At 43.9% G+C, this 21,379-nt stretch overlaps 1 protein-coding gene and 1 long non-coding RNA gene across 4 annotated transcripts in view; both read left to right on the forward strand.

Moving 5' to 3' along the window:
- LOC132663702 (contactin-associated protein-like 3) overlaps nucleotides 1–14,977 on the forward strand; it is a 193,680-nt gene extending 178,703 nt beyond the window's left edge. For all 3 annotated transcript variants that reach the window (XM_060610214.3, XM_060610215.3, XM_060610216.3), the window contains 3 exons: nucleotides 7,469–7,699; nucleotides 7,903–7,974; nucleotides 13,282–14,977. In XM_060610214.3, coding sequence (XP_060466197.1) covers nucleotides 7,469–7,699; nucleotides 7,903–7,974; nucleotides 13,282–13,475 — 497 coding nt within the window. In that variant the 3' untranslated portion in view covers nucleotides 13,476–14,977. The remainder of the gene's footprint in view (nucleotides 1–7,468; nucleotides 7,700–7,902; nucleotides 7,975–13,281) is intronic.
- The window catches only part of LOC145713007 (uncharacterized), a 445,152-nt gene that overhangs the window by 256,591 nt on the left and 167,182 nt on the right, over nucleotides 1–21,379 (forward strand). The gene's annotated exons all lie outside the window — the stretch shown is intronic.

A 21,379-nucleotide genomic window follows, 5' to 3' on the forward strand; every position in this document is an offset into this window, starting at 1 on the left:
ACACATATGCTGGAAACTATGGGACTTTGTTGGAATGAATTATGGAAGACGTATGTAAACAGAAAGACATCCACGTTCATGGATTGGAAGACATACTGTTGCTAAGATGGCAGTGCTCCCCAGATTGACCTGTGGATCCAACTGGATGGCCTTTTTGTAGAAACTGACAAGTTGCGATTTTTGTAGAAATTGACAAGTCCCAAAATGCCTATGGAAACGCAAAGGATTCCAAGTAGCCACAACAATCTTGAAAAGGAGAATTAAGTTGGAGGTCTCACTCTTGATTTTAAAACTTGGTACAAAGCCATGCTAATCAAAGCTGTGTGGTATTGGCATAAGGGCAAACCCATTGGCCAATGAAGTAGATTGAGAGTCAAGAAATAAATCGATTTATCACTAGTTGACTTAGACATTCATGCCAGGCCCATTCAATGGAGGGAGAATAGTCTCTTAAACAAATGGAACTGAGCCAACTGGATATCCACAGGCTAAAAAAACAATGTGGACCCCTACCTCACACCATTTACAAAAATTAACTCAAAAGGGATGGTAGGTCTCAATGTGGGGGATATAATTATAAAACTTTTAGACCAAACTATGGTTGTATATTTTTGTGACCTTGGGTTAGGCAGTGGTTTCTTAGATAAGGTTTTTCAAAAGCCTTGCATTAGGTCATGGTTTCTCAAGAGCACGAGCAACACAAGAAAAACAGATAAGGTGGACCTCATCAAAATGAAAAACTTTGGTAATTCAAGTGGCACTTCCAAGAAGTGCTCATCCAACTGGACAAAAAGACAAATGACTCAGGTTAAAGTGGTAAATTTGGCAAGGGGATACTGGTAATGGTGTTACGGCTTTGTAAATCACAAAACCCCACTGAATTGTGTACTTGAAAATGACGAATTTTATGGTATGTGACCTGGATCTCAATAATACGAAAAAAAAATCTATTAGAGATTTTTCTCTTTTGCCAGTGCCTTTTTTCCATGCAGCTGGGAGAGTCGGAGTGATGAGCCATAACTGGACGTTTATTCTGAAGGGTGAAGGAGTTTATTTGAGAACAGGATGTGATGGGAGGTAGGGAGTAGAGAGCTGGTAGGGGCCAGCACCCGAGACTGCTGAGGTGGAGCAAAGCCACATCAGCGGTTCCTGCACAAGCCTAGTCATACTTTTGCAAAGGACTGAGAACTAAGGACAAAGATAGCAACCGGGCGGAGTTGTGACCGTATCCCCTTGTTAGGTAGACGAGTGGCAGAGACCGCTCACGTCATGACACGTGGAGGTGACGTTATTTACTAAAGACTACTCTTCTAGTAAATACCTGCTGGCAATGCTTGTTCAAAGGGCCCGGGGTCCCAAATGACCCCGGATTTCTTCCCAGGCGTTGGCTGCCAGTGCTGGGATTCTTGGTGCGTGGCGAGCATGTGTTTTGGGGAGGAGGGAGGTGTAATTAATTCACTTCTTTCTGACTCTGAAAATCACGTCCCTCCAGCCCTGAATTGTTGGAAGGACAGACTGGGAAAGTCTGTCTAGTCATCATCTTCTAATTATGTCATTTATTTAGAATAAAAAAAAAAGTTCACTCTGCTGTTTCATCAATTCCAAAATAAATAGCAGGTCGATTCAGGGGCACGGCTTTCATTCATTAGGTGTTTCTAACATTCATTCATGCTGTTGCGCGTACAAAGTTCATTCATTGTCTTTGCTGCGCCCTTTATTACATGAGTATCTCTCAATTGTTTTATTCTCATCTTGACGGGCAGCTGGGTTGTCTTTGGGGCTGTTAATCTCCTGTATCAACTTTATAGTTATGCCGCCTTTTATTATTATCTGTTACTCTTAGGATTAAATTATGCATCCTTGATTTATCACACACTAAATTGTCACACTTGTCAAAATACATAAAAACTTCAGAACATTTTATTTCCTCCCCCACCCTCGTCGTCATGTGTTTTACGTTTGCGTGTTATTTTGTTCCGCAAGACGTTACTATTGCTGTCGTTTAAAACAGTCAGTGTCCATTTTGTTCTATCCACGTTTTTACACTTTCGGATGTACGTCCTGGTTTCCTGCGATTCCTTGAACCACTCACTTTGTTTCCTGATTTTTCTTGCTGAGAGAGCCTCTGGGGATGCTCCTTCCACTGCTCCGGTGTTTCCTGCCGGAAGAACGTCCTGTGGATCTTTTGTTAAAATGCTTGTTCCTCACAAAAGCAGAAATCATCCCATATATTGGAATGCGCAGCCTTGGTAAATGTATCTTATGGGCAACACTGCCCACCATCTGAGACAGTTGAGAATGTTTATGTCCTGAATTATCGTAAACTTGATTGTAATTTTAAGATTTCCTACCATGGACGTTTTTTAAGAGGGGAAAAAAAAGATTTAATCTGTTTTTATTGAAAATGATTTAGGGTTCTACTCAAAATTACAAAGGAAGTGAACTTTATCCTCCTCTCTTGGCCCACTTTTTCTTAAATGTTAACTCTGCTTCCTGGCCACACTCAAACCACATTCCCATCCCCTCGTGACCCAGTATGCACTTGATCTCTTCCTGTTAGTATACCTGTGTCCTTGAGCGCGCGGAGCTGGTCAAACATAGTCACCCTGATACGCAAATTTCTTTTAAAATGTTTTTTTAATGTTTATTTATTGAGAGAGACAGGACAGAGACAGAGCGTGGGCAGGGGAGGGGCAGAGAGAGAGAGGGAGACACAGAATCCAAAGCAGGCTCCAGGTTCTGAGCTATTAGCACAGAGCCTTGCCCTGGGGCTCGAACCCACAATCCAGGAGATCATGGCTTGAACTGAAGTCAGATGGTTGCTTAACCAATGAGCCACCCAGCCGCCCCTGATATGTGAATTTCTAATACCGCCTAACTATTCTCCTAAGGTTTCCCTCATGTTTTTTTCTTTACATTTTAAAGGGAAGAAAACTTTTGATCCAGAAGGAAGGGCCTCAGTCATGGAATTTCAGGAGTCAGCTCCTAGGGAAGATAGATTTGCACTCATTGTCTTCCTGAACACAGTTCTGTTAATTCTGATGCTGATATTGTGTGGACCTTGTTCTGGAAAATGGCAGCTTGGACCCGTAAACACTTGCTTCCGCTCCCAATTCATTGTGTCTGTGCCCTGAACAGAGGGACTGGAGGGCCAGCCCAGTTGCCAGGAGGGCCAGCCCAGTTGCCAGGAGGGGAGGTGCATGAGGGACCTGGGGTGGGGATTTGCCCCGTGGGCTGGAACAGAGCAGAGTCTCAGGGAGGGAGTGCGAAGCCTGCAGATCCTGGGCAGAGCTTGGCTTGGAGAGAACTCTGGACCTCCAAAGGGAAAGGAAGCTCAACACTGCTCAGCATGGTTGTGCTCAGGCTCAGTGTCCCTCCCTGAGCGGAGGATGGGCTGGCTGGTTGGGCCACATTCCTTCTGTCACTGGTGAGGGTGAGGGAGAGAGACTTCTTCCTACAACGTGGGCTACGTGTCAGAACAGGTGCATTATCCACATTGCCAGGACCCCCATATCATCATGTAAGGTCCCCAACCATGGAGTTCTGAAACTAGCAGACCAAGAAATAAATAAGTAAATAATAATAATAATAATAACGTCACCCCTTAGGGAGATGAGGAGGAGGATTAAAAACAACAAATAGAATTCCCACATCAAAACAGCTGCTAAAGAAGCCAGAAAATAACAAGGATGAAACTTGGGGCTCAAGGAAATTTGAGAAAAGTCACACATGCAGACACAGACGCTGGGGGTTAAAGTAAATATAACTTCGAGATTTCACTGGGTCATCTGAAGGAGAGGATCATCACTGATTATGGGTAAACAGTGACCTGGAATATATTGTAGGTGGAGTATCTCAAACCACAGAGCAAAAAAGCTTAAGAGAGAGAAATTAGAAGGGAAAAGAAGAGGAAATGTAACACGAATAACTAGAGATCCAGAAACAGAATTAGAAGCAAAGACAATAATTGTGCATTTAAAACAATTCTCTGAGTTGAAGGAAAACCTGAGTTGCAAATTGAAAGGACTCCTCAATCCTGATGAGAAAAGACCTACATCTGGGAAAACTTCTGAATTGCCAAACCACAGAGAAGAAAGCTTCCAAACTTTCTGGACAGAAGTTACTACAATGAAAAAATAATGATCATGGCATCAGCACCCAACTTCTCATCTGTAACAGTGGGATTAAAAAAAAAAAAAAACTCGACAGAATATCATTACACTGCTGAGGAATGAGCTGCCGCTTAAGCATCTGATATATAATGTATTTGACAAGGTTAAAAAAAGATATTTTGGATAACAAGGAAGGATTGAGATTAAATATTGACCATGCATCCCATCCGAGGAAAATACTGGAGAATTATTCCAGTCAAAAAGTGAATCACAACCGTGGCCTCAGGATGGAAACGATGAAGGCAGTAGGGAACGGTGAGCAGTAAACCTTTTGACGTATATTGACATTGAACATGCATACGTAATATGTGGGCGCATAAATCCACCCACACGTGTCCATACCCACAACGCACATACATGGAGAAACATCAAAGACACAGTCTTGAAGAACATGAAAATATAGTGCACTATAATGTTCTGATGTTTCTTTCCTGAGTAGTAGGACTGCCTGCAGAAACGAAGGTCAGTTACCTTTGAAAACATACACGTCACAGAATTAGTCTAAAGAATTAAGGTCAATGTCGGCCCCTGATTTGTTCTCCTACCCTAGCCTGGTAGTGCTCGTGTCAGACTTTGACCAGTCTCTCTTTTTGCTCAACAGCCGAGACCTTTTTTTGGTCTGTATTTTTGTTTGTTTGGGGTTTGGGGGGGGGGGGTTGTTTCTTTGTTTGTTTTGGATTTTAGCATTGCAGAAGTCCTATGTTACTATCATGGTGTTTTCCCATTTTTTTTCTTCTTGACATTCTCTCAAGTATATTCAAGTGAAGATGCCTTTCTTCAAGGAATATATATTGCCTGAATGCAAAAAAAAAAAAAAAAAAAAAAAATGTTATCGCATCTTTAAAGAACTCTTTTAGTATAAAATAATCATTTAATTGAGTTGTCCCCAGCTCATTTTACTTCACTGTAAGAATCTACCTGAAATTCAGCATATGTTATGCTCCTTGATGCTTCTTCATATAATCAGCCTGGCCAAGATAGCAATATGTTTCAGAAAATTCTTTTTTTTTTTTTTTTTTTGTGATTGTAACAATGTAAACATGTCCCTGATTTTAGTTGCTTGTAGAGGCCTTTTACACAGCACTTACTTGTGCAACTTTAAAATTACTGAACAGAATTTTTTAAGTCCAAGTAGCTCCCAATGAATTTATTCAAAGTTTCCCAAAGTTAGATCATTTTTCTTAAAGATATGACTCTTTTCCAAAGCTGAAGGAGCAAGGATACAAAAGATTGGACTTTCAGGAAGGACAGACTGAAAGTGAGATGTAGTTTAATGTAGGGAGATGAAGTTTAATAGGAAAAAAGGCGAGACGTGTGATGAGATTGAAGGAATCCCCCCCCCGAGTTTGTAGGGGAGGCAAAACTTTACATCTCCCCTCTTAAGGTTTCTAGCTAAACCTGAGCATTAAATTGACCCGAGGCAGATTAATAAGAGGAAAGCATGTAGATTTTTAAACGTATATGGCGTCTCCGTAGGAAAATGAAGACCCAAAAAGCAGATAGTGTTTATATGTTAGATTGAACACAGGGTATAGTAATTGTGCATGAGTAATTAAATGTACGGGGGGGGGGGGCAAATGGGGGTAGGAGTTACTTTAACAAGGTTTGCATGTACAGATTTCTCCAGCCTGACCCCCTTCTCACAGGGGACCCTCTTCCCCCTAAAAAAATAATAGTTCTTTATTTTTCACAGCACCTAGCATGTATGTATTAGATTATCCATATCCAATCAAAACTATTTATAGTTACTTATAGTATCAGGAAGTGGAGACAAAAGGGCAGTACCCCCTCAAAAACTCAAACTCCAAGGCAATAAAGATTGTCCTGTAAGGGTTTGCAACATCGAGATAGACTGGATCAGAGCTGAGATTCTCAGGGTGAAGTTAAAGACAGACTATTATGCCAAACCAAAAAACACTTCTAGAATGTATACATATATTCTATGGAAGGTATATGCATCTGTTAAAGGAGAAAGAGTAGTATAATGGCCCCCATTTACCTGTCCCTTAATGTGAACAATTACGAACATGTCCAAAAGATACTGACATAATAAAAGGGGTAATACCCTATTGAAAAGGGGGTTACTATAACCAGCTCGGTTACAGGCCCCCCCCCCCCAACTTGAGAGACCTTGGTTTACTAAGGTCTAGTGTTACTTTCTTTTTATTTTTTTATTAAAAAAAAACTTTTTTTAATGTTTATTTATCTGTGAGAGGAGCAGAGAGAGAGAGGGAGACACAGAATCCGAAGCAGGCTCCAGGCTCCGAGCTGTCAGCACAGAGCCTGACTCTGGGCTCGAACTCACCAACCTCGAGATCATGAACTGAGCCGAAGTCGGACGCTCAACCGACTGAGCCACCCAGGCGCCCTTTTTACTAACTTTCAGTAGGAGTAAGGGCACTCATGGTAACCTCTGCAGATCCCTTGACGCAATGCCCAGCCTGCGGAAGCCAGTGCATAAATTCTTGGTAGTTCATGGTTGTTAGGAAGTCAGCCAGCTCATTGACTGAAGCAGGGAGGCAGTGTGACAGCAGAGGCCACACGTCCTTACTAAGTTGAGGTGGCTTCCCCTGTGGGGTACACGGATGCCCCCCCCCCCCCCCCCGACTCACTGCGTTGAAACATTTGGAGTCTACACTTCATTGCCGTTGGTCAGGTTTGGTGGCCATTGAGCGAGAGCACTGAGGGCCTGACCATCGTCGAAGCGAAGGAATTGATGATGTCTCCTGAGTCAATCCCCCGCCAACCAACCTCCGTCAGAGTGGGGTGAGGGCCAGGAGAGGCAAGCCTCAACTTACGGAAAGGGGGCAGAGACCATCACTGGAAAGGGGGGAGCGGCAGTGGGGTGTGGGGTCCCCCCCGCCCCGTGGCGCCTGCGGTTAGCGGGGGACCTCTGTCAACAGTGAGCCAGACCTGAGTGCACCTGGGGAGATCAGAGCTGCGGTAAGGACTCCCCCAGAGCACCGCCGTCCCCAAGCTCCGGAGACCTTTCACCGGGACCGCCTCGGTTCTTGGCCACAAATCCTGTTTCAAAGTACTGTGATGATCATTTGGGAAATGCCGCCGCAGAGGATTTCTAATTCGTTTGGAACGCGTGGCTGCCTCCGGGGGGAGGGGGGAGGGGCTCGGCGTGCCCACACGCAGAGTTGCGCCTGGGCGTCGTTCACCAAGGCCACGGGTACCAGGGCCGCGGGCACTGGCTCTGGCTGCCTCTTCCTAAGCAGGGAGGGACAGGGGATCCGGGGGGAGGGTGCTGCGGCCGCGCCCTAACGCGTGCCCCGCTTCTTTGCCCGCAGAGCCCCCCGGCGCGGACCCGGACACGCTGCGGGCCGGCGCGCGCGGCTTCACCGGCTGCCTCTCGGCGGTGCGCTTCGGCCCCGCCGCCCCGCTCAAGGCCGCGCTGCGCCCCGGGGGCCCCGCCCCGGTCACCGTGCGCGGCCACGTGGCCGCCGCGGCCCGCTGCGCGGAGGGGGCGGGGCCCGGAGCCCCGGCGCGGGAGGCCACCCGCCCGCTGGCAGGTGGCGCAGGTGCGTTGCCCCCTCCGCCCCGTCCCTCCCCGGAACTTTCCGGAGCCCGCCGCGGGCTGGGCTGGGCCGGCCCCGCTCGGGCGCGGGGTTCGCGCGCGTTTCTGGCACACGGTGGCCCGCTCTTCTGCCCGCGTGACGCTCGCGCGCGTCTCCGAAGGCCCCCTTCCCTCTCGCCTCTGTCATTCTCCCTTTTTCTACCGTAGGTGGCTCTGGACCAACGGACGGGGGACAGCCCTTAGTTACTGCTGACGGAAGTGACTCGGCCGTCATCGGAGGTAACGGGGCTGTGAATGACCCGGGCCCTGGCGTTGTTGTCACCGTTGGCCGGATCCAAAAAGCGTCTGTGGGGATCCGCGCTGTTGTTCCGGGTCGATGCGGGACGCAGGACACTGGCCGATGGTCCCCGTGTGACCGCCCCGAAGGCAGCCCCTGGAGGCTGTTAGTTCAAGGCCCCGGTGGCTCCACGGAGACGCTTTTTAAATAGTTGCCAGGCTGCAGAATAATAAGGTTTTTCATTTGAAAGTAGCCACTGATATTTCTCAGGATATGTTTGCTTCAGACGCATTCACCTTTACTTCTCCGATTCATAGTAGCCACGGACCTCTCAGTCCATTAGCCCAAAACATTTAAAAAATACTATGAAAAGTAGGGGCGCCTGAGTTGGCCCAGTTAAGCGTCAGACTTTGGCTCAGGTCATCATCTCACGGTTCTGAGAGTTCGAGTCCCACGTGGGGCTCCGTGCTAACAGCTCACAGCCTGGAACCTGCTTTGGATTCTGTGTCTCCCCCTCCCTCAGCCCCTTCCCTGCTTGCACTTTGTCTCTCTCTCTCTCTCAAAAATAAATAAGCCTTTAAAAAAAGTTTTGTTTTTTTTTTAAATAACATTAAAAGTAAAACATACATTGGGGAAAACACCTAAACTAGGCAAATTGTCATTTTCCTAAACATAAAGGTAGACGAGGTAAAGAGTTTTCTTCGAAAAAATTTTTTTAAAGTTTGTTTTTGAGAGAGAAAGAGAGAGGGGCACAGAGTGCAAGCGGGGGAGGGGCAAAGGGGGGGGGGGCGGCCACAGAATCGGAAGCAGGCTCCAGGCTCCAAGCCGGCAGCACAGAGCCTGATGCGGGGCTCGAACTCACCAACCATGAGATCATGACATGAGCTCAAGTTGGATACCTAAGGGACTGAGCCACCCAGGCGCCCCCTAACATAAAGATTTTTGTAAGCATAAATATGTAAAACTGTTTCTGGTGTCAGTCTTATCTTAGATTTATATACACTTCTATTTATAAATATAATTACTTATATATTTACATAACATATATATTTTTAGTGTCACATGTATTCTATAAATGTGACACAAAAACTGGGTGTAATATAGCTCTTTCAAGCAAAGCCTGATAGCTAAACTATATGTATATTCAAATATATATTCCCATTACATAGGAACTCCTGTGTAATGGGAATATATATTTATAGGAATATAAAATACTTCTATTTTATACATTTAATATATTTGAAGAAGTAGAAGTAATTGCATCTTAAATACCTCCCAACGTATTCTCTGAAACAGGATTTATGCAGGTCTCATTTAAAGAATGAATAATCAAGTCTCCCTCCTTATCATTCAAGAAACATGTAAATGTATTTACTTAGATTAACGCGATGTGTCCGTTGCAAAGTCGGCTGGGTAAGGAGGAAGGGCACTGCTGGTCATTCCCTTGCTGTTCCAGAGAAGGGACTTAGTCCCAGAGCCGGGTGACCCCAGTGGCAGTCCGCTCTTCAGGCGGGGTGCGCACCAGGTCAGATCGAATCTGTTCATTTCGCTTCCGTTCATAAAAGACACCAAGCTTCTCCAGACCGTGAGCAAAGTGTTCAGACATTTTCAAGTGCCGACCAAATCTATGTAAGAAAGTTAATATTCCCTTTCTTCTCTCAACCATTTCTATTTTTGTGATGAGTGAAGTAGGTGAGGCCCCGCCCCGATTTCACACCTCCAAGAACAAATAAAAAGCAAATGTCTTACTTATAATGTGTATCTAAAAAGAATACTTTTGTGTTAAATTTTAAATCAAAACTCAATCCTCAGCCGTTCTCATTTATTTTTAATGAGGGGACTTCACTAGAAAGCAAAAGCTAATTGAAAATAAATCAAGAGTGATTAATGTTTTCCAAATAGGAATCACAGTCCAAAACGGTGCAAAATATCGCGGTTAGTGCCTTTATTAGACCAACGAAAATAGTCAAATTGATGACAGGACAGATGTGGTCTTTGGCGCTTTATCGCGTTTGGTTAAATATCATTGACAAGATGTACGGAGTAAGTTGCACCAGTATTATTCCCCTGAGAGGTCCTAGTTGGCTCCTGATAGGTGGGTTCTGCCTTGTGCGTTATCGTTTTGTCCTCTTGCAAGCAAAGAGAACAATATAGGAGAGAAGTAATCTCAATAACATTCAAACCTGGTAAACCAGAGATCGCGGAGGGTTTCTTGCCAAGGGACCCATATTGTAGCTGGGCAGAAAGGGACAGACGTGTCGGTGGATGAGGGGCGGGCAGATCTGAGTGCTTGTCACACACACATTTACCCCAGAATTGCTGAAGGGAAGGTTATGGAATGCGTCTGATGCATTATTCAAGTTATCTCAATCTTCAGAGAGTGGCCGAGGACAGAGGTGGTTCTAAGACCCCACCCAAACTCACAAAACAAACAAGCTAGTGATCGGTTACATACATAACAGCGTGGATGTTTCCGTATAATGGTGACAGTAATTGTATAATCAAGTGGCCCGATCGCTGTTACCGAGAGTTACTGTCTCTGAGTCTAAAATTGGATATGATATAGCTCTTTAAAGCAAAGTCCTGAAAGTAAACATAACAACAATTAAAGCAGCTCTACTGTTTGTTCTCATGTGAGATGTAAGTTTGAGAGTGATGTTTATTCTACCTAGTGATATTTAAGAATATTCAAAAAATCATGAATATACTACCCGTCTCAGGGAAGGAAGGGTCTGGGTTCCTGAGAGCATGTGTTCAGGAATCCCTGTGACCTAATATACCCAACCAATTTTGAGTTTGTTGGATCCCATTATGCTTTTTTTTTTTAATTTTTATTTATTTTTGAGAGAGAGAGTGCGAGCGGGGGAGGGGCAGAGAGAGAGAGGGAGAGAAATTCCCAAGGAGGCTCCACACTGTCAGCATGGAGCCCCATGCGGGGCTCGAACCCACAAACCACGAGATCATGACCTGAGCCGAGGTTGGACGTTCAACCGGCTGAGCCACCCAGGCGCCTCTCCGTCACGCTTCTTTATGTCTGTCCCAGAGTATAATGAAGAATCTTCCTTTTTATAATACACATTTTGATTCACATAATAAAACAATAACGTGTTTTCTAGCATTTGCTAATTAGAATACTAATGCCTGTGTGAGTTGTCTTAAAAGCATATTGACTAGTGAATGCTTTTTTTTTTTTTTTAACGTTTATTTATTTTTGAGACAGAGAGAGACAGAGCACGAACGGGGGAGGGTCAGAGAGAGAGGGAGACACAGAATCTGAAACAGGCTCCAGGCTCTGAGCAGTCAGCACAGAGCCCGACGCGGGGCTCGAACTCACACACCGCGAGATCGTGACCTGAGCTGAAGTCGGACACTTAACCGACTGAGCCACCCAGGCGCCCCTAGTGAATGCTTTTAAAAAAGTGTTTTTTGCCTCTTTGTTTTGGTCTAGATTGGACATGCATTCTTCGCTACTATGATAGCTTGAGCGAACACTTCTAGACCTCATTTGAACACCCCACCCCTGGCAGCGCTTTAAAATAGTCTGAGGAACTTTTAAGACAACTCTGATGTCCCAAAGTTCTGGGTTCTGATGAACCCAAAGATTCTGAGCTGTTGTCCGCTATGCACCCAAAGTTGCGAACCACTGGCGTAGCGAACGTTTTCGGTACTTCGAGCATTTCCAACGGGAGATCTCAAAGAATCTACTTTCCACAGAGTTGGATGGTCTCAATATCTCCAAAGTTTAACACAATGGCACAGTGATTATCTCTTGCTGCGTGATAGATTGCCACTGCTTAAGGCTGAACCCAACCCACTTTGATTATTCCACGGTTTCTGTGGGTTAGGAGTCGGGGCACAGCTTAGCCGGGTCCTCCGCCGAGGGTCGCATGAGGCTGTGATCGAGGTGTCCACCCGGACCGGAGTCTCATCTGGAGATTCCTCCGGGGAAGGAGTCCCGTCACCACCAGCATGCTTGTTAGCAGCACTGAGTGGCTTGTAGCCGTAGGACTGAGAGCGTCTGCATTTCTGCCGGCTGCTGACCAGAGCCTGACCTCAGCCCCTGGAGCCTTCCCTGCAAGTTCCCCGCCGTGTAAGGTTTCCTACCCTGACCGTTCACTGCCTCACGGCCGGCAGGAAGAGGGACGGACAGTCCCATAAGACAGGGGCTACAGCCTTATGTAACAGAATCCCATAATCAGGTACAGCGTATCACCTTTGTTCCATTTTGTTGGGTAGAAACAAGTCACAGGCCCTACCCACAAACAGTGGAAGGCGGTCACACAAAGGCATGGACCCCAGCAGCGGACATCACTTAAGACTCTTCTAGCCTCGTAGAAACAAGCGTATGCACACCACAGATGTGTGAGTCAGCAGTATCTCAGCAGCAAGTTTTCCTTAAAATACGTAACACCATCAGGGCACCCGGGTGGCTCGGTTGGGCGTCCGACTTCGGTTTAGGTCATGATCGCATGGGTCGTGGGTTTGAGCCCCGCGTCGGGCTCTGCGCTGGCAGCTCGGAGCCCGCTTCGGATTCTGTGTCTCGCTCGCTCTCTCTCTCTCTCTCTGCCCCTCCCCCACTCGCGCTCTGTCTCTGTCTCTCTCTCAAAAAAATAAACATTAATAAAAAATAAATTAAGGAAAAACACACGTAAGCATTTAACTACTCTATGACAGGTCTATACTGCCTATCCTTTTAAAATAATTAAATTATGGGGCGCCTGGGTGGCTCAGTCGGTTAAGCGTCCGACTTCGGCTCAGGTCACGATCTCGCGGCCCGTGAGTTCGAGCCCCGCGTCGGGCTCTGGGCTGACGGCTCAGAGCCTGGAGCCTGCTTCCGATTCTGTGTCTCCCTCTCTCTGACCCTCCCCCGTTCATGCTCTGTCTCTCTCTGTCTCAAAAATAAATAAACGTTAAAAAAAAATTAAAAAAAAATAATAATAATTAAATTATTAACATGAAGTGAGGGCGTGACCACGTTGTAGTTCTGAAGGTAAGCGTGAGGGCATTAACTGAAAGTGATGCTGATCGATCTTTAGGACGAGGGCATAAAACTGCTGTAGCTAAAGGATGTATGGACTTAGAAGTAAACTCAGTGTTATAGTACCATTTGGTTTCCAGTTTTCTGGTGAGATATATATATATATATATATATATATATATATATATGATGTAACATATATGATGTAATATATATATGATGTAATTGATACATAGAGAGATGATGTAAATGAAGCTCTATACTATACATATTATAGTAGATTATGAAGCTTATATTCTGACTATGTTGTTCCTTTCTCTCCTCTCACTAGGTGTGATAGCCGTTGTGATATTTATCTTGCTCTGCATCACTGCCATAGTGATACGCATTTACCAACAGAGATGGTTGTACCACAAAAATGAATCAAATATTCCAAAACACGGAGACAATGCCGAGACGGCTCTGAGAAGTGAGCTCAATCTGCAAAGTACAGTCAGTGAAAGCCAGAAGGAGTATTTCTTCTGATGGGCAGTAGAGGCTCACTCATGAATGGCCCTGGTGACGCGACTTTCGGGCTGAGCCAGGGGCTCCCAGTGGATGATGCCCCCTCTCGTCCTCTTGGGACAGACGGTGGCCGTGGGGCGCCGTCAGCTTGCTCGTGTGTGGCCCCAGGAGGCCCTGCTCAGCGCCGCTTCATGATCTATTGATGTAAAAGTGACTTCGGTGTGCTCATTAATCACTGTGTGGCAGTTTCTGACTGTTCTGACCTGATCTTTGAAAATTCAAATGTATTTTGCATAATGACTCTGGGTGTTAAGCGAGGGCAAGGATTTGAGCTGTGGCTCTACTCGCTTAAGACGGGGACACAGACGTTTATAAAAGTCAGAGTTGGACTCTGATGTGCGTTGTGTGGAGGTCTGTATTTTGCTTCCCTTATCGATCACCTGCTGACACTCGTAAAGCAGGAAGTGTTTCTCAGATGGTGTTCGAGTGGTTTCCATCTTCCTGCACACCAGAGCCTGGTGGCCAAAAATGCATTCGAGACTTGGAAAAGAACATTTTTTGGCTGCTTGTTTTTACTATTTGTCTCTTTTAAGTCAGTTTGCATACGTTTTAGTGACGAAGTGCATCTTGAATGTCAGCTACGAAATTCTAGTTATTCTGTTCATTTATGGAACAGAAAAATGCATAGGTAGCAAAGTGTGTAAAGCATTCTGATCTGCAATATTTGCTTCTTTTATTCTGTAACTGCTCATTTTAATCTTTGTAAATTATGATAAAGAGCACCTCATGATCTCCCCCAAAACATCTATTTTCTAACTAAACCTGTGCCCAGGTATGAACTCTATATTTAACACTGCAAATGTATCCGTCAGCCATTCCATTTAAATGAAATATAATCTTGAATTTATTTCCTTCAAATGTGGGGTGATTAGGTCACTATTATTTGTTGTCCTGCGGTTCCCTTTTTTTCTGAGGTTGTCACAACAATCTGGTTTCTTACGACTGTCTTTTCATTTACTAGGGAAGAGTCACAATTTGGAACTAAAGCTCTCCATTTCTTTTTCTAAATCCCGAACTGATCCAGGCAAACCATTCCCCGAAGGTGGAAGGATGCGTTTGCGAAGGGAGGGCGCGGGCTGTAGGATCTGAGTTAAATCTGTCGTTCCACTCAAGTATCTGGGATCTCGGAGTCCGCTTCCGTTAGAGCCCCCCAAATCGGCCAGCTCATTTCATAGTAGGGTATATTTGCATCCGAGGGGAGCAAAGAACGTACATCAACCGCGGGAATCGTGCCAGGAACTCCTTTCGCGGCAGGGGTCACGAGATGACGGTGTGCAGCCCACCATTTGCACCCAACAGCCAGTTACGCAAATGATGTGTCGCCCTCTTCGGATGCCACCTGGCCACGTGCCTGCTGGGAATCAGATTGCTCCCTTTGACCCCAACGGGACCACCTGGAACTATACACATTTAGCCTTGCTATTACCTGTGAGTGCACACCTACTTTTCTGTGTTTTTTTTTTTTTTAAAGAATAGAAACAGCCTCTATACTAAGTCTTTTCTCAAGAAAACCCCTTTTTTTGTTTCTTAGGGTTTCATATTAGTTTTCTACGAGGTGTAACAAACCACCACAATGTAGTGGTTTAACGCGACACACGTTTAGCGTCTCCCTGTTTCCGAGGATCAGGAGGTAGGCATGGGTTTACTGTTCCCTAAGAAGCTGTAATGAAGTGTCAGCCCGGGCTGTGTTCTCATCTGGAGACTCAGCTAGGGCGTCCTCGTTCTTAACGGTTATTGACGACATTCCGTTCCGTACTTCTGGAAGATTCACGGAAGCCTGCTTCTGTTCAGGGCTAGCAAGAGAGAGAGCTACTCTAGTGCAAGTCTGCAAATACGAGGGAGTTTTATGGAACATAAAGTGATGATGGGAGTGACAGCCCATCTCCTTTGCCAAATTCTGTTGGTTGAAAGCAAGTCACAGGTCTTGCCCACGCTCAAGAGGAGGGGTTTACATAAGGACTGGTAACTGCCAGGCTGAGATCATGGGGTCCCTTTAAAGTCACTCTCTACACTACTGTATCTTTATTGAAGTTTCTTTAAGTGAGTGATGAAGAATTTTCGGGATCTCAACATAGTAATGCATGAGAAACCTACGTGGTGAATGGTATGCGTACTTTTCGCCCAAAAGGTCTGCGCAGGTCGGGGAAGGATTCAATGCAAAATCATGGGCCCTGTTGCTCCTGCGGAATGCATAGTTGAATGTGAACATCCTGAAATCGTTGCAACTTTAACAGATGATCATGTTGAGTTCCAAGAGAATTCATCACTTTGGTAGCTGGAATTTTACAGATTTATAGATAGGGCAATCCGTTGTACTCTGCTCTCTTTTTAAAAGAGAAAACAAAATGTTTCTACCAAATTGCGGTGATGTATAATCCACTTTACCAATTTGTAAACGTCAACCTGCTTATTTGTTAATAAAATAACGTTTTTGAGTTAAATTAGGAAAATATTTTTAAGAGAAATTGACTGGAATTTGAATTGTGAATTATATTGTTTTTTCCCCTAATCTATTAAAAAAATGAGCAAATGTCTCCATTCTGTAATGGTGTGTGTGCTACGTTACCTGTACTGTCTACAGAGAGAACACTGTGGTATGTTAATATTATTTGTGATGGTATTTAAATGATCAAACACAAAGTAAAACACAAAGTACCTAATAGGTACTGATTATTACAAGCTAAAATACCCGTGAAGGTAGAAGTCTAAACCTTTGCCAGAGAACAATAATTTAACAACCAGTAAGTTCTTTGTTGAGTTGAATGTTTACGATACACTCAAAACTGGCTAAACATGATTTTCCCCAGAGTTGGGTTTCTAGAGCACTCTAAATATACAAATTCCAGTTGCAAATAACAGCCTGCTATGAAATAAATGTTGAAAGATCATAATTCCTCAAGACTTATTTCCCAGTAGAAAAGGAAAATAGTTGGGAGTTAACACTTGTTATTGGGACTGGCATTTGAGAACTTCTGTTCGCTCCATTATTAAGTGAAGACCCCCCCCCCCCCGCTTCACTCCCTCCCCAGTATTATTTAACAATGTCGAAAAACCTATCAGGGCATTCTGTTTGTCTAGAATAATCACTGCTTCGGGAACTTTTTCACTTTCTTTCCTGTAGCACATCTGATAGGTAGTTGTTTTCAACGGGCTTTCTGAAAATAAACTGTTAAGTCCATGGCTCTTGCCTTGAAGGAGGACAAATATGATTGCAGCGTTTTCCATATCGAGTATACAGTTGCTCTGACGATGCAGCTGGGTTATCGAAATAGTCGACCGCCAAGGGAGATGCGGTGGACCCATGTTGAATGAAAACATGTTTACTGGGTTGCTTAATCTATTGTTTTGCAATCCATGTACTAACCTGGATTAGGTTAAAGAATCCTTTGGTGCCTTCAATAGATCCTGGCTGAACCCCCCTTCCCCCGCCAAGCTCGTAATGAGCGGCAACACGGAAGAAAGGATTAGAAAGGAAGTGATAAACATGAAGCAGTGTGCACTCCAGGCGGTGGGGAGGTGGATTACGTGTGTAGGTGAGCCCACGGGCACATTTCCGAGCTCCAGGTCATTAACAGATTCTGTGCACGTCGAAAATACTACAGCTGAATAAAAATGTTATTAGTGATAGATCTTTGGGCTACTTAAACCTGCATATGAGAATGACTACTTTTGGGGAAGATGAAAGTATCCGTAAGCACTGGCTTGGCAAATTCAAGTTCAGAGAAAGTATCGAGTTATTTTAAAAAATCCTTATTCTCAGAATCATAGAGATTTCCCATTAGCAGGGGCGTGAACTGCCTTGCCGTGCAAACTTTGTCTCCTCTCTGCTCAGGCTCTCCAAGCAAGTCCAAGTTGCTTTTTCCAAGGACACAGCTTTATTAGCAAGTGAGTTCAGATTACAAGATCCTTGTTTTTTCTACTGGGCGAGTTGTCTGGGTGACTGCTGTAACTGACATTCTTTGGAATAGCAGCTATGATATGTGGTGTAACTTTCAGCGTAAGATACGGGTTGTGCTTTAGGAAGAGAGGTCTGTGTTCCCGGGACGTGTGGCCGGATGTATCATACACAAATCACACGGCTGGGTGAGTAAGCTGGAGGGCTTACTTCCTGTAAACCTTCTGCTTCAAAATTACTAATAATGACTACCTTTGCCACCCTTTGATCGTGACCGAAAAATGATGCGGATTCACTCTATTGTATCATCATTTGTGTTAAAAGGATGAGACCCTGGACTCGGCTTATCATGTACTTTGTGAATACAAATGCCCCTGTCTCAGGTCTACCCTTGCCTTTAGATTTGAAAAATGAGATTTTCTAATTCCCTTAATATTTAAGACATCTCTTAAAATAGAAGCTTTACAGCGGCATAGAGTGCTTTGCCTCATAAGCTCTCCCTTTAATTTTTACAACAAACCAATGAGGTTAGACGTATATGCTTATTCCCTTTTTACAGATCAGAAGACTGTGGCACAGAAGTCCTTCGTTGCTTAGGTCAGAGTCACACAGCTGATTACTCCCAGCCAACGGCAGCCTGATGCTCCTATGCAACAGTGGGCTGGCTTCCGTTTTCCACAGCAAGTAAAGATAAGGCATGACCACAGTTCTTTTTTGTTTCAATCTTTGCAGATATGAAATCATATCTTCATGTTTAAAATATTTCATGTTGAAAAAAATATGGAACTGAAACTTCTGTCCAGGCAAACACACACACACACACACACACACACACACACACACGACTTTCTACCAACTGGTGCCAGATTTATGCTTTGAATGCTTCCTAGGATGTTTATTATATAGAGAGAAATATTCTACTTGTGCTTTCTTTAATGTTCATTATTTTAAGCATATACATATACACATATATATACACATATACAAACATATACTCATATATACATACCCATATAGATACTTATGTATATCAGCATATATAATAGACTATATATAATAGAATTTTCCTAAACATTTGAATACTCCCACAATACATAAGTTAGCTTATAAATATTAGCTTTATAAACAAAAATTACTTTTAAACGTTAGCTTTCTAAATAGTCTACTCAGGCTGACTGAAACCCTCCTGAAATTACATTAAACATTTTACGAGTTAGCATGTTTAATAGGTTAGTGTCTCCGAAATTTTTAATTGAACTTAAAACCAGAAAAAAAAACCCACTCAAATTACGAGAACGGTCATAAAAACTCTTGTGACATTTATATCCAACTGACTGCAAAACTGTGGATGATGCGGTTCAGATCCACTTGTATTGTTTATAATATTTCTACTGTGCGGAGGTTATAGCAATAGTTATGCTCACGCTTTCTAGGGCATTCAGTGATTTGCTTCAGCTGTAATAAAAAGAACATTACAGTCTGCGGGCTTTCAGCCAGGATTCTTGATCAGGACACTCACATGCTGGTTATATCTTCCAGGGGCAGTGGATAGGGGCTGCGACCCCCAGGCTGGGCTCCCGCTTACCGTCGGTGCTCATTGGCCATTGCTTGTTTACTCTCTTTCTTGGACGTGCTTTTCCCTGACATCCCGGTCAGTGGGGCACTCCACCTCCGCGAGGGGGCATCCAGTGGGGTTGCGTCCCGGTGACATCGGGTTCCACCTTCTCACGAGTTGCCCTTTCAGGACCTTCGGCGAATTCATCATTTTTGCGTGTTGTTTTGGTCCGCTATCTACTTGGCAATTTTCTGTGACTCTCGGAACCAACCTAACCTTCCTAATTGGGGGGGAGGGGGGGAAGAGGGCACTTTTTTCTAAAAGTCATCATAGCTCCATTTATCCAGCGTTTCCTACTTTTACACGTAAACCTGTAGGAGTCTCTTGAAGGCAGAGATGAACTACATTGTTTAAGCAGGAAATCCATTTATTGGTAATCTAATTCGAATTAAAATTACTTCTAAAATAATGTTGAATAACAGTCACCTTTCTCTCCTTTATGTCAAGTTTTTACTTTATGCCATTTTACAGTCTCAAGTTCTTCCAAAGATATTTAATTATCTTTGGATAATATATATTAATTATATCATTGTATTAATTAATTATATAATTAATTATATTTAATTATTATGATAATTAGTATTCTCTCTTGTCTCTAAAATTGGCATCATCTGACTCCATTGTTCTTCCAGAATTATTCCAGACTTAAAAAAAAAAAAAACCATATTGCTTCCTATCAGCAACATGACGTTCCATAACATCTTGCATTTCGCTGCCCTAAGACATGGAATTAGCTACCCTCAAGGAGTGTGCTTTCCATCCATTAAAGTATTGGAAATCTAAATAGAAGCACCCGGGTGCATGTGAGAATACACCCCATGCATCCTGTTGGAAGAGAGGACTGTGTCACTGCTGGGCCAGTTTAGAGACAAAGTTGGAACTAATATTTTAAGACAGTGACTTCCGAGTCATAGTCCCAGTTTAAGGCTAATTATGTTCATCCAGGGGCGCCTAGGTAGCTCAGTCGGTTAAGCGTCTGACTTTGGCTCAGGTCATGATCTCACTGTCTGTGAGTTCGAGCCCCTCGCCCCCGCGTCGGGCTCTGGGCTGACAGCTCGGGGCCTGGAGCCTGCTTCACATTCTGTGTCTCCCTCTCTGCTCCTTCCCCGCTCGCACTCTGTCTCTCTCTCTCAAAAATAAACATTAAAAAAAAAAAGAATGAGTTACATTCATCTATTTTCCTAACAAAAAGTTAACTAACCCATACGAAGGGTTTAACACGACACCTAGCCCACAGTGAATGCTATTATAATTTACTGCTTTCGTTGAGTCAATGGATACTTTGGAGATCTCATATATATATACAGCTGGAATGGAAATTAAAATGATTATTTGGCTATTTTTTTTCAACATAAACAATTGATTCAGATATGTCAAGCCCCAGAGGAAAACTTCATTAACTGAAAGTAACTAGTTAATTGCCGTTTCACATCCACGCTAAAGACATCCGAGCCACTTTATCCACGGTTATAGGGAAGTAACAAGGAGCAGATGTGGCCCTCCACATGGCAAGAATCTCACAGTTACAAGAGCGAGAATGAGTGGGGCCCCATTTCCCGCCCCATTTTGGGGCTTCACACAGGGATCAGATTTAAGAAGAAGGACGTCCTTCCCTTGATATGTGCTAATGCAGGCATCCGACCCAGAATCCTGTACTCACGAGAAGATTTCTGAAAAAGGAGTCCAAAGTGAAGATACTTGGGATAACAAAAAATGAGTGAGCATGCCCCATAAAGACCTTCATTAATGAAGTTTTAAAGCAATACAGCTCAATGGAAATTTCTATGAGGATAGAAAAGTAGCCACCAGCCACATGGCTGAGGAACTAAATTTTAATGTTAATGTTAATTACTTTAAATTTAAATAACCACTTGTGGCTAATGGCTACCATACTGGACAACACTGGTCAAAGGATGTGTAATGAGCACAAAAAAAAAGACATTTCTAGAAACTGCAGAGTCTGAGATGCAGGAAAGAATGAAGATATGGACAAACCCGGATAAAAATTGACTGTACAAAATAATAATACTGATGTCATCATAGGATTTTAAAAAATGATTAATAACAGGGGCGCCCAGGTGGCTCAGTCCGTTGAGCGGCCAACTCTTGGTTTCGGCTCACCTCATGATCTCATGATCCGTGGGTTCAAGCCCTGACAGTGCAGAGCCTGCCTGGGATTCTGTCTCTCTCTCTTTCTCCTTCTCTCTCTTTCCTCACCTGCTCCTCTCTCTCTCTATCTCTCAAAACTAAATGAACATTTTTTAAAACTTATAAAAAAATAATTAATACCATATGCCAATAAAATAGTGAATGTATTAATATTCAGATAACCTATCAATATTACTGACATGGTGA

This window comes from Panthera onca, chromosome D4 (assembly GCF_046562875.1).
Source record: "Panthera onca isolate mPanOnc1 chromosome D4, mPanOnc1 haplotype 2, whole genome shotgun sequence".
NCBI lineage: Eukaryota > Metazoa > Chordata > Mammalia > Carnivora > Felidae > Panthera > Panthera onca.